Source organism: Talaromyces stipitatus, genomic scaffold (assembly GCF_000003125.1).
Source record: "Talaromyces stipitatus ATCC 10500 scf_1105507295487 genomic scaffold, whole genome shotgun sequence".
Lineage (NCBI taxonomy): Eukaryota > Fungi > Ascomycota > Eurotiomycetes > Eurotiales > Trichocomaceae > Talaromyces > Talaromyces stipitatus.
Window position 1 is genome coordinate 1,337,862 of NW_002990120.1, and position 14,214 is coordinate 1,352,075.

Genomic DNA, 14,214 nt, shown 5'->3' on the forward strand with positions numbered 1-14,214 from the left:
AGCAAATAGTCGTCGCACATGATTACGCGCACAAATAGCGAAAAAAAAACAAGAAAATGCTGAACCACTGTTGTACCAACCTCGACCTTGGATAACGACCGCAATTCCAAGACTCCGGAGGTGGGTCGCTTGGCTGCACTGACTGGTATGTGCGCTATATGCTAGAGAATGTGATAGAGCCGAGAAACAAGGAATGCAGAACGAGGTTTATCTAAAAGATTCGAAGACGATACCGAGTACTTTATGTAAGTCTCTTGAGATTGGGAGATTGGGAGTGGTTGGTTTCCGATTCATCACGTGACCACATACACAATCGTCAAGCTGCGATACGAATAATACGAAAGCAAAAGAAAGATTTGGCTTCTGTTTAACATGCTTGTCACCATCATGATGATGCCTGCAGGTGGAACAAGTGAAGCAATGGAATTCTGCTGCTCGGAAACTATTTCCATTCTGCCCCAACCGATTTTACTGGATTCATCTCACTTCCCGGTATATCCGGCTCTAGAGCACGACTTGGAACATACGAACATCCATGGCCTCAGTATTTATTTACGCCAATTTGCCTTATAATACATGAAAAGACACCAGATTTGTATACATATTATTTGCACTCCGTACTCCCTAAGTCGTAGGTACTAATACCGAGGGACAGCAACTCGATGGACGTCTCCTGGTCCCTCGATAGCAACTCGCGTCCCGTCTTCATCCGTAATATATCTACTTGGACGCTCAGCTCGAACAGCAGCTGGATATCCTGGTCGTTCACTATATTCACGTGCCACGTGGTGGCCGTCTTCATCCATGTACACGCTCACCTCTCGTCCCCCAGGTCTCACGCTTTGCACACGATGGAGACCCCCATCGTGCGGCTGCTCGTACCGGCTAGTTGGTGGCCGTACACTAGATGTACGCACCAGCCTGTTGCGTGGAATCTCTTCTTCAATATAAGTGGCCTGACGGGGTGCCGGTGCGTAGTCAACGGCAACACTCCCACTTCGAAAAACTCCCTCCCGATCGGCGACTGTCCGCGCGGGGTACAGTCGTTGAGTTTCACTCGCGTTTCTTCCTTGTTCGGCTAATCGACGATAGGTCCCTGACGGCGGTGCCATTTCTTGAATGTATTGGCGACCACCGTATCCATCATCAACAATCGACGGCGCACGAACACTAGCGCTACGAACATAGGCACGCTCGCCATAATCGTCAGGTCGCACGATTCGAGTAGGTAATGGTGCCGCTCGAATCTTGTGCGCTGGAATCATTTCATAGTACTGATTGCCATACTCATCCATCACAATCCGTCGCGGTGGCGCCGGCTCTACGTACCGTGGTGCTGCACCATCGTCCACATAATATTCGCGATATCTGGATGGAGGATAGTCTTCATACTGTGAATACCGCCTAGAGTACGTAGGAATAACTTCCTCGTAATATGTTGTCTTCTCAAGCGGCTGGCGCTCGACCACGGTAAAGGGCGACGCTCGTGCTGCTGACTGGGGACGAAGCACCGGTTCAATAATCTCATGAGAAGCACTGTCCGGGTTTCGCGCATTATGTAGACTGGCAACTCTTCGTAAATCCTGGTTGTCACGTACCGGCCTCCGAGTGCTTAGGCGAGACACTGCCCGAACGCTGGCTTCCCCTGGGGTACCGCGTCCACGGCCGCTACTTCCATATCGAGGATCTAGTTCGTGGAAAGGTTCTCGAGAAACGTATTCTCGGCGGTCTGCCGAGGGCACATATTGCGGTGAAGAGATGTCAATGTAGACGGGGTGTTCTGAGGCATGGTAGGCTCTTGACGGTGGGGTATCATGGAATGGCGGCGGTGAAACAGGTTCCAGCTTGACACGCGTCTCGGCTACGTCGATAGGGAGTGTTTCAATTCTCTCTCGTGGCTCTTGTACTCGCCGCCGCTTGCGGGGTAGCAAATGTTGCTGAGCCGGTCCTTCGGGACTGGTTCGCCTAGAGTACGGGTCTGAGCCGTCGCCTTCAATGAAATCGTGATCTCTAGAACGAGATGATAAAATTCGTTGAACCGACGGGGCTTTGGCAATCGCCAAGGGTGACACCCTAGATGGCTGTGGAGCAGCAGGAGAAGTGATGTGATTTCTCACGACTTTCACGTCGGAAGGACGAGCAGATGGCTGTGGTGGAAAGGTGGTATGTCGCGTAGAATCAAGAATATCAGGTGGCTGATAATCGTCATCTGCTCCGATCTCTACCACAGGCACAATAGGCTCAGGCGGAGAATATTCTGGTTCGTCAAGGACCATTTGCTCGTGTTGCCGGTTCTGCTCTATCGGCTCGGGTTGACTACGACCCTGAGGTAGAATAGCTTTGTCAGTAGTGCCTTGCAAGATTTGAGAACCGGTATCAGTGACTTTTCTTCCGTTATCCTGATGGGCTATGCCCTTGGTTTGACCGAGCGTCTGGCGGTCTGGCTCGGATGGAGCTCGTTTTTCGTAATCCCAAGTCAAAGGGGAATCAGGGGCTCTACTAGAATACAGAGAGTTGTCGTCGATGGAATCGCTAGAAATCGTAGCATCATGAGTCACAGGCTGAACCGGTGACGGGAGAGGCTTAACGATTTCCATGGCCTTTTTCAAAACCTCGGTAACGTCAAATTCAGGCCTCCCTTCATGGGCAGTCCTCTGTCTCGCCTCATTTTTGCTTCGCTCAAATTGTTCCTTCAATGCATTCTCTATCCTTCTCCTTTGTAACTGGATCTCCGCCCGGACAAGATCATCTGATTTTGTTAGGAAAATCGGATCGAGACCGGGCGCAGGCTTTGGAGCTACAGACGACGGTGTTCTTGCGGGCGACACAACAGAAGAGACAGTCTTTTTCTGTGCTAGTGATGACTCAACCGGTACAGTTTTTGGTTGATGACTACCAGAGCTCTCAATTACTGCCGGTGCAATTGATGACTGGGGTGGACGCGAAGGGGGTTTGCGAACGAACTGCTCAGGGACCTTTAGTCTGGGGTGAGTTCCTGTAAAAATCTGATCACTGATCCTGAGGATTTTCTCATATTCTTTGATTTCATCAACTGGCTCCAGTTCGGACTGAACGTCAGTGACGACAGCAGAAGACAGTCCTGCTCCTGCCATGTGTATTGCGGACAGCTTTCTACTGATGTCGCTGCGTATGTGGGTACTCAGCAGAAATAGAATATTGGCATTCTATATTTAGCAAGTGACATGAATGTGAGAAATAGTCGCATATGAGAGATAGTTCTTCGGGGATGATAGAACTTGAAGCTCTCCTAGTAACTCTAAGATAGCTTCGAAGAAAATAAAATGACTGAGCGGTTAAAACAGCGCTAACGCTAGTGTGTATATATGCCTTATGGATCAGGCTCCTATATCCAACTGTCCCGCCACTTGCTTGGATTGAATGACTCCACGCTTCACCTTAGCCTGCATGAACGTCCTCTTCTTTTTTTGTCTTGTTTTTATAAGCTATCTTGTTTCTTGAATAGGGTTACTCACTCTTTTAATATTATCACACTCTCTTTGCCCATTGAGGACCTTGGAAGTTGCAACATATCCTACAGTCCCTCAATTTATATAAAATGGCAATCAGCCAAGAGCAGGATGCCCGACCAGTGTTCTTTTTTGACATTGACAACTGTGTAAGTCTTTGTTCCATGTGTTTTATTGTTAACCGACAAAGGATATACTGACTATCTATTTCTTTGTGCAGCTTTACTCAAGAGGTGAGTGGAATCAGCGATTGGTAACCCAGCACATCTCTGACACTCAATCAATAGGCTCACAGATCCACGATAGAATGCAAGAACTGATTGGTAAGTTAGACAAGATGAATACTGAGCTTTTCACCAGGGAATAATACGTCTAACAAGTTTAGATGTATTTTTTGTGAAATATCTGTCGCTTGAGCCCAAAGATGCAACAATGCTTCACCAGAAGTACTACAAGGAATATGGCCTTGCTATCGAAGGCCTGACTCGCCACCACAAAATCGACCCTCTGGTATTTAACAAGGAGGTTGATGATGCACTACCACTGGATGACATTCTCAAGCCCGATCCAAAGTTGAGGGAGTTCCTCGAGGATCTCGACAGGAACAAAGTGAAGCCCTGGTTGCTCACCAACGCCTATGTTACGCACGGCAAGCGAGTGGTCAAACTTCTCGGCGTGGACAATCTCTTTGAGGGCATCACTTATTGCGATTATTCTCAGCCGAAACTTATTTGCAAGCCCTCCGATGAAATGTGGGAGAAGGCCGAAAGGGAGGCTGGCGCCAAGTCAATTGATGATTGCTACTTTGTTGGTAAGCTACTGTGATGATCAACCACTAAAGGCTACCGGACGCTGAGGAAATGCTATACAGATGACTCTGCTCTCAATTGCAGGTTTGCAGAGAAACGAGGTTGGAAAACAGTGCATTTGATCGAGCCAATACTGGAGATGCCAGTAAACCCGGCGTGCAAAATCACGATCCGTCGCCTGGAAGAACTTCGCGAAATATTTCCCCAATTCTTCAAGAGCAAGCAAGAAGAGGCCAAGGCAGAGACGTTATGATAGAGTCAGCATACCCAGTTTCTAGAGCATAGAGAGAGTATGCATAGTTAGAAGTCATTGTTAATATTGATACGAAATCCACTCTGACTGGCCAGTAAGATAGGTACGATCCATTGTTTATGGCTCCTTATTGGTTGTTAAGCTAAGAGTGGGTCCGCGCGGTCGTCGCGTTATCCGTCTTGGCTCTCCTGAACCATCAACATCGTCCAGACAGAACACTTGTTGGCTCCAGGATTGTTTTCGATATATACCGGCGGTTGGAACGCCAACACATACCCCGCGATGGTGGAAGTATCTGTAGGACAGGTCATTAGTCTTCTAGACGGCCGGCAAGCGACAGTGCGATTTGTTGGGTCAACACACTTCGCCAGCGGAGATTGGATTGGAGTCGAGTTAGATGATGCGAGTGGGAAGAACGATGGATCTGTCCAAGGCGAGCGGTATTTCGACTGTGAACATGGCTTCGGAATGTTTATCAGACCGTCAGCTGTTTCTTCCATTCTGGCTCCAGCTCCCAAACGTGAAAGCAAAGTCGCTCCGGCAAAAGGAGCTGGTGTTGGCAAAGGCACGACACCTGGGCTGCCCTCATCGAGGCGGACAGGCAGTGTTGCCACAGTAGCGCCAAAACGACAAAGCGTCACTTCGAGTCCCTCACCGGCCCCAAGAGAGATGGTAGTCCGGAATTTAAGGGTACAACCACTGCATGGCAATGCGCTCATTGACCTACTTACTAACTAGTCATAGTCACCGACCAAATCTCCTGTCAAGCAACTTGCTACCTCCCGGCCATCCTCGATGCTCTCTAAAACAACTAGCGCGGTAAAACCTAGGGCCAGCGTTAGCGGACGAACGTCAATGGGCCCTCCGGCCACCGGATCAGTGGCAGCACGATCACGACAGTCTTTAATGGGAGCGCAGAACAAACTAGCACGACCTGGCGCCCCTTCAAGTACCTCAACATCCACTTCCTCCGTCAAGCGTCTTTCAGTACGTCCGTCTATCACAAAAAATGCTACAGATGAAAGCTCGAGCAGAGCAAGTGGTGCATCAGAGCCAAGCGGCGATAACGATGAGTTAGACCAAGAAGCCAAAGGTGAAGATGTTTCGCCCACGGCATCTCGTCCAGAACATGGGGCGGCATCATCGCGACCCTCAGCGACATTACGCAGCGCATCACAGAGTACGTCCATTGCTAGGGAGCTGGAAGACTTGAAAACGAAGCTTAAGGTCATGGAGAAAAAGCGAGCTGAGGATAGGGAAAGACTCAAAGGTCTCGAACGGCTGCAGGCTGAAAAGGACAAATACGAGGGTATCATCCAGAAACTGCAGGCGAAATATCAGCCTCAGCAAGTCGAATTGACAGACCTGAAGAAGAAACTTCGAGAAACAGAAGCGAAACTCGAGCAAGCTGAAAGGATACAGGCTGAACATGAGTCTATTTTGGAGATAGCTGCCTTGGACCGTGAAATGGCAGAAGAAACTGCTGAAGCATTCAAAGCTGAGTGCCAGGACCTCAAACTCAGATTGGAGGAGTTACAACTAGAACTCGAAGTGTTACGGGATGAGAATGAGGAATTGAATAATGTCATGAGCCCCGAAGACAAATCTAGCCAGGGTTGGCTGCAAATGGAAAAGACTAATGAGCGACTCCGTGAGGCTCTGATTAGGCTGCGTGATATGACACAGCAGACAGAAGCAGAGCTTCGTGCTCAGATCAAAGAGTTAGAAGATGACCTCGAGGAGTATACGACGGTGAAAGCAGAGTATGATTCAGTCAAAAAAAAATTACTTGCCTCTGAATCGAATGTGGATGATCTCAAACAACAGCTAGAAACAGCACTGGGTGCCGAGGAAATGATCGAGGAGTTAGCTGACAAGAACATGCGGTATCAAGAGGAGATAAATGAGCTTAAAGCGGCCATCGAAGATCTTGAAAGTCTAAAGGAAATTAGTGATGAGCTCGAGCTCAACCATGTCGAGACGGAGAAACAATTGCAGGAAGAAATCGACTACCGGGAGTCAATTTTCAACGAACAATCTCGCAAGGTTGCCCAGCAGGATGAGATTATCGAGGACTTAGAGTACACGTTGGCGCGGTTCAGGGAGCTTGTTACCAACCTGCAGAGTGACCTTGAAGATATGCGCGCATCCCAGCAGTTGACCGAGACCGAGGCGAATGAGCTCTCAACGCGATCCAGGGCAATGATGGATCTTAATTTGCGACTGCAAGCCTCCGTTGAAAAGGCTCAAAGTAAAACGATTGAGATTGAACTGGGCCGCATGGAGGCGGAAGAATCCTCAGAACATCTTGCAATTGTCCAATCTTACCTACCAGAGTACTATGACACCGAAAGAGATTCAGTCCGAGCTTTCTTGCGCGCGAAAAGGGTAGAGTCCAAAGCGTTGTTGATTCAGAATACTGTTCGGGAACGTCTCTCGGAGCAATCTCAATCTTCGAGCGCACAAGAAAATATCTTTGCTTCATACGAGGTCATTGAAAATGCATTGTGGATATCACGTGTATGTGAAAGATTCGTCAAGCATGTCACATCATGCTCACCCGAACAATTTGGCCAATTTGGCGTTGCCCTGTACGAACTAGAACCAGTAGAGCGCACAGTCAACAACTGGATCGACTCCCTGAGGAAAAATGAGATCGATGAAAAGAAATGTGCCTTGGAATTGCAAAGATCTATCGCTCTCTTGACCCATCTTGCGGAAACCTTGATTCCGACAGAGCTAGCAACATACGCAGATGAAACCCTTACACGTGCTATCATGATTCAGACATACCTCGAACATGTTGCTTCTGCTTTGACCCAGCTGAGGAATCTCCTACATAGCAAGCTTCCTGCTTCCGAGGGAGAAGATGCGGAAAGATTGTTCTTTTTCAATAAAACCGACGCTCTGGTTGGTCAGGCACGCGGCTTGAAGGTGGTGATTACGAAAGTCATTCGCTCCTTGGAAGAGCTCAACTCCAGGTCACTTGCGCTGTCGGATGGAGCTGCCGAACCATTTGAGTCTGTAGAGGCAATAGCCAAGAAATTAGCTGAATTGGTGCGAGAACTCGGAGAGGATGTTATGGTACTACTTGGCGAAGAAGGGCGAACGGAGCCGTTCACTTATGAAGAGATTTCAGCCAGAATGGTGCAGACAGCGGCGACTCTAGCACAAGGTCTCGCCCCAGAAGGTGAAAGTAACGATGCGCTCTCATTGCTGACCTTAGGATTGAAGACTTTGACTAGTCAGCTCGAAGAGTTGAGCAACCATACTTCTGATTTAGCACATACGGCTGAATTTGAAAGGGGTAAATATCCTTGGATTGCTCGTGCGGAAGAGCTCAAATCACACAAGGCCTCGTCGCCTGATGCAGAGGAGGAGATTCGTCGGCTTAAGAATGAATTGAGCGAGACATCTACTGCTCTTGGCGTTAAGGATAAGACGATTGAAGAACAAGCGATGAAAGTGGAATTGCTTGAATCTAGAATGCGTGAAGCGACCAAAAAGGCATCTGTTGTCAAGGACTTTGAAACCAAGATTGAGACCATGCAAGAAAAGGAAGGCCAGTTACAGGGAATGGTAGAGAAGCTCAGTAAGGATTTGCAATCTATGCAATCCGAGCGTGACGACTACAAACAACGATTTGAACGCGCAAAACAGGCGTCCGGCAATGTTGGTGCTACAATTACTGCAGAGGGTGTAGTTGTTGATTCAGAAGCAACCCTGGCAGCTATGCGCGAGAACGAAGCACTTCGGTCAGAAATCAACAGTCTCCAAGCCGCTGTTCGCTTCCTACGTGAAGACAACTGTCGCGCAAATCTACTTGATCCTTACTCCGTCCAGCGAACGATGAACATGTATTCCTGGCTCGATGCACCGCTTACACAACCTAAACCTTCCTCTCAAAGGGAAGCACAATACGCTCGTGCCGCCGAGAGTCGAGACGTACTCAACCATCTCCTCAAACTCACCAAGGAGACACCAATCACCGATCTTGCCTCCACTCTATCAGCTCACCAAAAACGCTCTGCTTGGCGTCCCACAAAATCAACATACCGGTACAAAGCGCTCCAAAACCGCGAAAACTATGAACAATGGAGTGAATGGAAGAACGAAGTCGCAATGCGCGAGAAAGAAGAGGAGAGGATACTAGCTGCAAAAGCCGAGCGGATTTTGCGTGAGCAACAGGCGAAGCGTCGCGCCCCTCCCCGTGGACATGCTAAAACTCCATCGGCAGGGTTTGGCATGATGGGTAGGGCTTGGACGATACTGGGGATGCAGAATGAAGTTGATGGGAAGGAAGGTGGTATAGTTGAAATTGTATCTGATGTTTAATTGGTGAGATAATCCTCAATGTGGAGGATTTGATATAGATATTTTGATCCCTAGTACACACTCCTAGGCTTATTGTATAATAGAAGAAGGCTGTATATGTACATCTGGTAAATCATTCTGTTATTTTGATTTGCAATAATACGCACTCAAATACTCTGTTCCAACGTTTGGAGAAGCGAAGGCGTCTATGGATGAATCTGATCACTTGGGTGGTATCTTGACGAACATTCAAACCAAAGGGACCAGAGAGCATTCACTGGAAAGCGAATACGAATGTCAAATAAATCGATTAATAGTATTACTACGATAGTCTAGTACTAGATACAATAAAAACCAGATGGTATTCCAACAAACCATGCAAGGAACAAAGGGTATCACAAAAAATGAAAAGAAAGTGTTTGGGGACATGGTATCCTTTCAGAATGCAACTCCAACTGGGCTCAAGGGAAATCTTTGATCAAACTCATATCCACCTCGTCTTGGTGAGAGACTGTCCTGATCCTCGAGGACGAGGGGCTCTTCCACGACAACGCTATTCTTTACACTGGCTGGAATCATGGGAAGAGCAGTAGTGAATGGGGCCTCAAGTTCCTTTTCAGATGGGTAGATAGTCGTAGCAGCTGTAATGGCGCTCGACAATGAAGGAGTGCGAGAGGAAGCAGTTGAATTGCTGGTTGTGCGCATACGGCTGTGACTTTGGAAGGTTGAAGAGGATTTTGCACTGTGGTGATTTGCAGTGGTGGTGTTGTTGTTGCGGGAAGAAGGACGAGGAAGAGGGGGGAGGGGTTGTGTTTGACCTGGTTGCCTTTTTCCGGTTATGTATGAGCTTGCTCGACGGTGATCAAGAGAGCGTCGTGTCATAGGGGCCACGTCTGATTTAGACGATAATGGCCTATCCGTTAGGATAACATCACAGTCGGTGTGAGAATGACTAATTTGAGGAGGAAGGCTAAGAGGATGTCGATCCAAGGTATTGATCATTGAGAAATGAGGGATCAGTGGGCTTGCCAGGATTCCATCCATGCTTTGTCGTGCTTGCATCTGAGTTTTTGCCTGTTGTAGTTGCAAGTCTACAGTTGCAAAAGATCCTCTTCGAGATGGTGCAGATCCAACTGGCTTGCGAGAGAACTGGAATGGACCAGAGTCTCTTCGGATATGGCCCGACGAATCGAATGGCGACATGAGCGCCTTTGCGGGTGGGGAGGGCTGACCGGGGGTATCGAGATCGAAACGACCGAATTCTGGAAGGTCAGACAGTCTGTTTCCAGGTAAATAGATACTAAGTTCCAAAGGTCGGAAAGACGCTCGGCGACGAGGGAGAGGTTCGACTCGTCGAAAGTCTGTTGGTGCACCGATGATGGGTCGGGATTGTGTCTTCTTTCGTGTAAGGAGAACACTAGCACTTTGCGACGCCCTGCTAGCCAAGTTCCTGGTTTCTTGTACCCATGGAGGCAATAACGATGGAGTTGACCGTGATTGATTGTGACCTCCTGGACTTGGTAAGTCACCGTAGAAGACCAGCTTCATAGGTGGAACGAGGTGTGGTTGACTATGGCATATTTCCATTTCTCGCTCTACTCCTATCGCACTAGTTAGTTTCTGGGGTAGAGGGACGAAAGAGACTCAACGAACCTATATGCTGTCGTGCCTGGGATCCTTTGCTCTCTTGGTCCGCCTGGGGCCAGAGGCATGAGACACACGACGTTATCCAGGCCCTGAACATGAGCACTGCTTGTTCATATGGCGAAGCCTAGCTGTCAAAGGCCTGCATGGCAGCTCTCTTCTAAACGAGAAGGGAAAGAGATGTAAACGAAGGATGATTTTGGGACTGATAGGAAGAAAAAAACCAGCTTCAGTTCATCATCACCTCCACATACACAAGAGGAAGAAGAAGGAGAGGAAGGGAAAAGAGAAACGAAGAACCATCCCCGGCTGACTCAAACGAGGGACGGGCGTGACTACCTGATATACGCACGGTTCAGATCACACAGTCAGAACAACAAGCATGTTCCTCACCTATTTTGAGAGACACCACGAGTAAACTGCAGATGACGGAGATAAAAACTTGCAAGTGCAAGCGCTCTGTAGCCATTAACGGCTAGCCACGCTGTCTGGGGGGAGGTATGCATCGTGTCGATGATCAGTAGAGGGTTGCGACTCATTCGTCAGCAGCTTAAGATGCAAGACCCATCGTTATACCGACAGGGGTACGCCAACCGAGTTTCTGCATGTACGTCGATGCCAAGCAGTCTTGTGATAGGCCTATATTGTTTTGCGACCTCTGACGGTCGTGGGATGTTTTTGACAAATTGGTGTGCTTTAGCCTGGGCGCTTAAGCATTGGGCGATGTTGGCCCTTCGCCGTGAGGGTGACTCGTGTATCCGCCAATTAGGGCGGAGAACAGCCATCTACATCAACACCAGAAGAAATCGTCGAGAGCCATACAAGCCGATAGTAAGCTGCGATTGCATGTTCAGTACTTTTTCCAATTGTTGGATGTTATTGGATGGCGACGGAAATTACCTGGTTTGAGATTGTCTAGATCTTTTGGTTTCAGAGTTGGTGGTCTCGCCCATTGCTGAATTGTCAGGTTGCTTCTACGGGCTGAAACACCCTCAATGTTTTATCTACGTCGCATCATACGTACACAGGCCAGCCTTCTTTGGAGGCTCTTGAGGAATCTTTGGTGACTTTGAAACTCCTAAAGCTTGAAGATACTATACAAATTCCTCTCAAGCGTGCTGTTCAGAACCGAAGCTTTCAAACTAGTTACCCCAGACATTGCGGTCTTCACCTAGATCACTGTAGTCAGGATTCAGTGGTCTTGGCTTTGTATCATTGGTATCCCCTTCAATAGTGTCCTCGTCATCTTCACCAACAGCAAAGTTCGCTGGTAAAGAGGGCGAAACAGTGCCACCCGCAGGTTGAGGGCGTACCACTGCCACTGGTTCGCTCGTAGGTCTCCTGCGAGGTGTAGTTAGCACAAGACAATCTAAGTGAGACCACTAGGAACATACTGTAAATGGAGGGCATCCCGCTCAGGCCAATCCGACCCCGTTTCCCGTCGGGCTTGGCTCTGTTCTCGTCGCTCAGCTTCTGTATTTTCGACCACCAAGTCGACTAGCTGGCTACGACGAGATGTAGACGTCGAAGCACTGGAGTGACGTGGTACTTCACTTGGTCGCTGAGGACGACGAGTTCTGGAACTTGTCGCCTTGTTCTCGCGGCTAGATTCACAGACATGACTGTTTCTGTGCTTTCGCGCCTTTCTCACCACGTGACCGTGATCAGAAGCCTGGCTTTGGTAGCTAACAGTCCGAGGTAAAACTTGATCTCGAGGTATTATGTTGGCTGTAATGACCGGATACTGATTTATGCCGTCAGCTTGTGGTTCCCTATTCGCAAGCAAGTAGTGTTAAAACTCACATTCCAATCGCCAAATTCCAATGCTCGTGCATTGGAGAAAAGACGCTCGTCGTCCTCATCCATGGTCGTCTCTTCAAGTTCACCATATGAGCGATACCTGTCAATGGTGCTGTTCCGTTTGGGTCCATCCGACGGACTACGCTGGCCATGCGCGATACTTCCAGCCAGGAGTGGCGTCCGGCTACTGGCCTCTCCAGGTTTCGGTATCCAGTATTTACCTTTTCCTCCTCGCTCGTACCTCATCCCTTCCATAACCCGTTTCACACGTGAGCTTGATTCTTCATGAGCAATGATATTGTCTCCCGAATCGAACAGACGGTATTTGTAATCATTTCCCTGGAAGGTCTGTTTGGTGTCTTCGATAAGATCTCGTATACCAAAAGAGTCCCTTAGTGCATGCTTGACAGGCATACGAGCCGAAGACACTCTATTGTCCGCGTAGTCGTGCCACGAGAAAGCATACCAGTGAGCAATTGCGAAAGCGGGCATCTCTAAACAGATCAAGGTATCCTGGATAGCCGCAGCAAGGTTATCCGGGGTGTAACCAGCCACTCCGTTTGGAATCGCGCCCAGCCACTGAAGAATCGACAAGAAGAAGCCTTGCCAGTATGAGGCGAAAATAATGAGCTTGACACAGAGAAATTTCGGAACTGGGCGGAACGGTTTCAGATCGTCATGCATGCAGATCCAGAACAGTGCCAAAGAGTACAAGCTGACGCTGACACTGACGTTATAGATGATACCTGTCCAAAGATATCCCGAGGATGCTCCAATATATCCTTCTTGATAAGTATCTGTGGCCTTCATGATGATAGACGCCAACGCAAGGATAGGTTTCAGCCAGGCATACTGCAAAATGCCTCTTTTGATTGCGAGAAATGTATGCGGATCCGAAATATCTACTTTGGAAAGAAATGTATTTAGCGGCCACATGTGTTGAACTGGTGGTCGTCCATGGGTCATTATAATCAACGCTCGTTCGCCGCCAAGGAAGTTAATCAATAGTTGAAAAAAGGTATAAATCGTGAATGCCTAACAAACATTTAGAGGTCAATCAGTAGATTGTTAACTCGCTTTTGGGACGGCCATACCTCGTATATATCTCGAATAGGATCTAAAAACATCGCAGCTTTAAGGGAGATGATACTGGTCCATGATGAGGCAGCATAAATCGGAATCCTGTTATCTATGTCAGAGAGAAATGATATGGACCTCCCAACGATCACTTGAGATACTCACATCAAAAGTATTCGTACAACATAGCGCTGGAGTAGAGGTTTCCGGTAGTTTTTCCTACACCAATCTCATACTGTTAGACTCGATCACGAAGGGCCAAGGTTGTTGTGTGTACGAACGTTTGTAGCCATATCGACCTAGTTGAAACGAAAATTGTCGTCAGCTATCAAAAACTACTTAAATCCAGATGTAATGGATGACATACACAACAGATAGCAATGTCGCAACCAGGGACGCTACGCCAGATACAATAATGAGGACACGCGTTAACCTTGAGCCAGTGCCTCCAGAAGAGGCCACAGTCCACTCCATCTTCGATAGATACGGGTCGCAGTACAGAGTTCGGATGAAGCGCGGGTTCGACGTTGAGACTCGATTACATGTCGTGCCTATTGATACTCTACCCGGTCATTCGTCTCTCATTGTGAGCGCCGTAAAACAAATCGAAGTAGATATCACAGGGGCCGTTGAACAGTACGATGGCTAGGCAGGAGGATTTTTTGGACTTCGAAGTTGGAGCTTCTCCGCAGACCCACCCAATGACGCGACTAACCACCTACCGTATGGTCCACTGGTCACTTCATTCCTGGACGACCCTCTCTACCTTTTATTTTTGCTTCTTCTTTTACAGATGAAGAGCTGAATATGATGAGAATACTCACCGGAT

General features: G+C 48.3%; 5 protein-coding genes across 5 annotated transcripts, besides 1 other annotated feature; 2 read left to right on the forward strand and 3 right to left on the reverse strand.

Moving 5' to 3' along the window:
• Positions 1–638: 638 nt before the first annotated feature.
• On the reverse strand, positions 639–3,113 carry TSTA_056990 (uncharacterized protein; the record flags this gene model as incomplete). The annotated part of the gene is made up of 2 exons (XM_002487269.1): positions 639–1,368; positions 1,393–3,113. 2 exons carry the CDS (start codon positions 3,111–3,113, stop codon positions 639–641), a joined length of 2,451 nt encoding a protein of 816 aa, XP_002487314.1.
• A 294-nt stretch (positions 3,114–3,407) lies between these two features.
• On the forward strand, positions 3,408–4,684 carry TSTA_057000 (pyrimidine 5'-nucleotidase, putative). The gene is made up of 4 exons (XM_002487270.1): positions 3,408–3,637; positions 3,709–3,811; positions 3,874–4,299; positions 4,360–4,684. Exons 1-4 carry the CDS (start codon positions 3,578–3,580, stop codon positions 4,548–4,550), a joined length of 780 nt encoding a protein of 259 aa, XP_002487315.1. The 5' UTR covers positions 3,408–3,577; the 3' UTR covers positions 4,551–4,684.
• Positions 4,685–4,832: 148 nt separating this feature from the next.
• On the forward strand, positions 4,833–8,994 carry TSTA_057010 (dynactin, putative; the record flags this gene model as incomplete). Its single annotated transcript, XM_002487271.1, has 2 exons — positions 4,833–5,240; positions 5,295–8,994. 2 exons carry the CDS (start codon positions 4,833–4,835, stop codon positions 8,883–8,885), a joined length of 3,999 nt encoding a protein of 1,332 aa, XP_002487316.1. The 3' UTR covers positions 8,886–8,994.
• Positions 8,995–9,154: 160 nt separating this feature from the next.
• On the reverse strand, positions 9,155–10,819 carry TSTA_057020 (uncharacterized protein). The gene is made up of 2 exons (XM_002487272.1): positions 10,518–10,819; positions 9,155–10,465 (listed from the first exon to the last, which is right to left on the reverse strand). The coding sequence occupies exons 1-2, from the start codon at positions 10,606–10,608 to the stop codon at positions 9,303–9,305; spliced, it is 1,254 nt and encodes a 417-aa protein (XP_002487317.1). The 5' UTR covers positions 10,609–10,819; the 3' UTR covers positions 9,155–9,302.
• Positions 10,765–10,807: a sequence feature (GA-rich).
• A 730-nt stretch (positions 10,820–11,549) lies between the features above and the next one.
• Positions 11,550–14,013, reverse strand: TSTA_057030 (DUF300 domain protein). The gene is made up of 7 exons (XM_002487273.1): positions 13,753–14,013; positions 13,667–13,684; positions 13,551–13,604; positions 13,403–13,490; positions 12,312–13,343; positions 11,903–12,252; positions 11,550–11,849 (listed from the first exon to the last, which is right to left on the reverse strand). The coding sequence occupies exons 1-7, from the start codon at positions 13,857–13,859 to the stop codon at positions 11,651–11,653; spliced, it is 1,848 nt and encodes a 615-aa protein (XP_002487318.1). The 5' UTR covers positions 13,860–14,013; the 3' UTR covers positions 11,550–11,650.
• Positions 14,014–14,214: the final 201 nt, after the last annotated feature.

Coding starts and splice junctions, on each gene's coding strand:
- TSTA_057000 (XM_002487270.1), top strand. CDS start 3,578: ATGGCAATCAGCCAAGAGCAGGATGCCCGACCAGTGTTCTTTTTTGAC. Junction 3,638..3,708: donor TTTTTGACATTGACAACTGT/GTAAGTCTTTGT, acceptor TTCTTTGTGCAG/CTTTACTCAAGAGGTGAGTG. Junction 3,812..3,873: donor TAGAATGCAAGAACTGATTG/GTAAGTTAGACA, acceptor TAACAAGTTTAG/ATGTATTTTTTGTGAAATAT.
- TSTA_057020 (XM_002487272.1), bottom strand. CDS start 10,608: ATGTTCAGGGCCTGGATAACGTCGTGTGTCTCATGCCTCTGGCCCCAG. Junction 10,466..10,517: donor CCAGGCACGACAGCATATAG/GTTCGTTGAGTC, acceptor CTAGTGCGATAG/GAGTAGAGCGAGAAATGGAA.
- TSTA_057030 (XM_002487273.1), bottom strand. CDS start 13,859: ATGGAGTGGACTGTGGCCTCTTCTGGAGGCACTGGCTCAAGGTTAACG. Junction 13,491..13,550: donor GTTGTACGAATACTTTTGAT/GTGAGTATCTCA, acceptor CATAGATAACAG/GATTCCGATTTATGCTGCCT. Junction 13,344..13,402: donor CTATTCGAGATATATACGAG/GTATGGCCGTCC, acceptor AATGTTTGTTAG/GCATTCACGATTTATACCTT.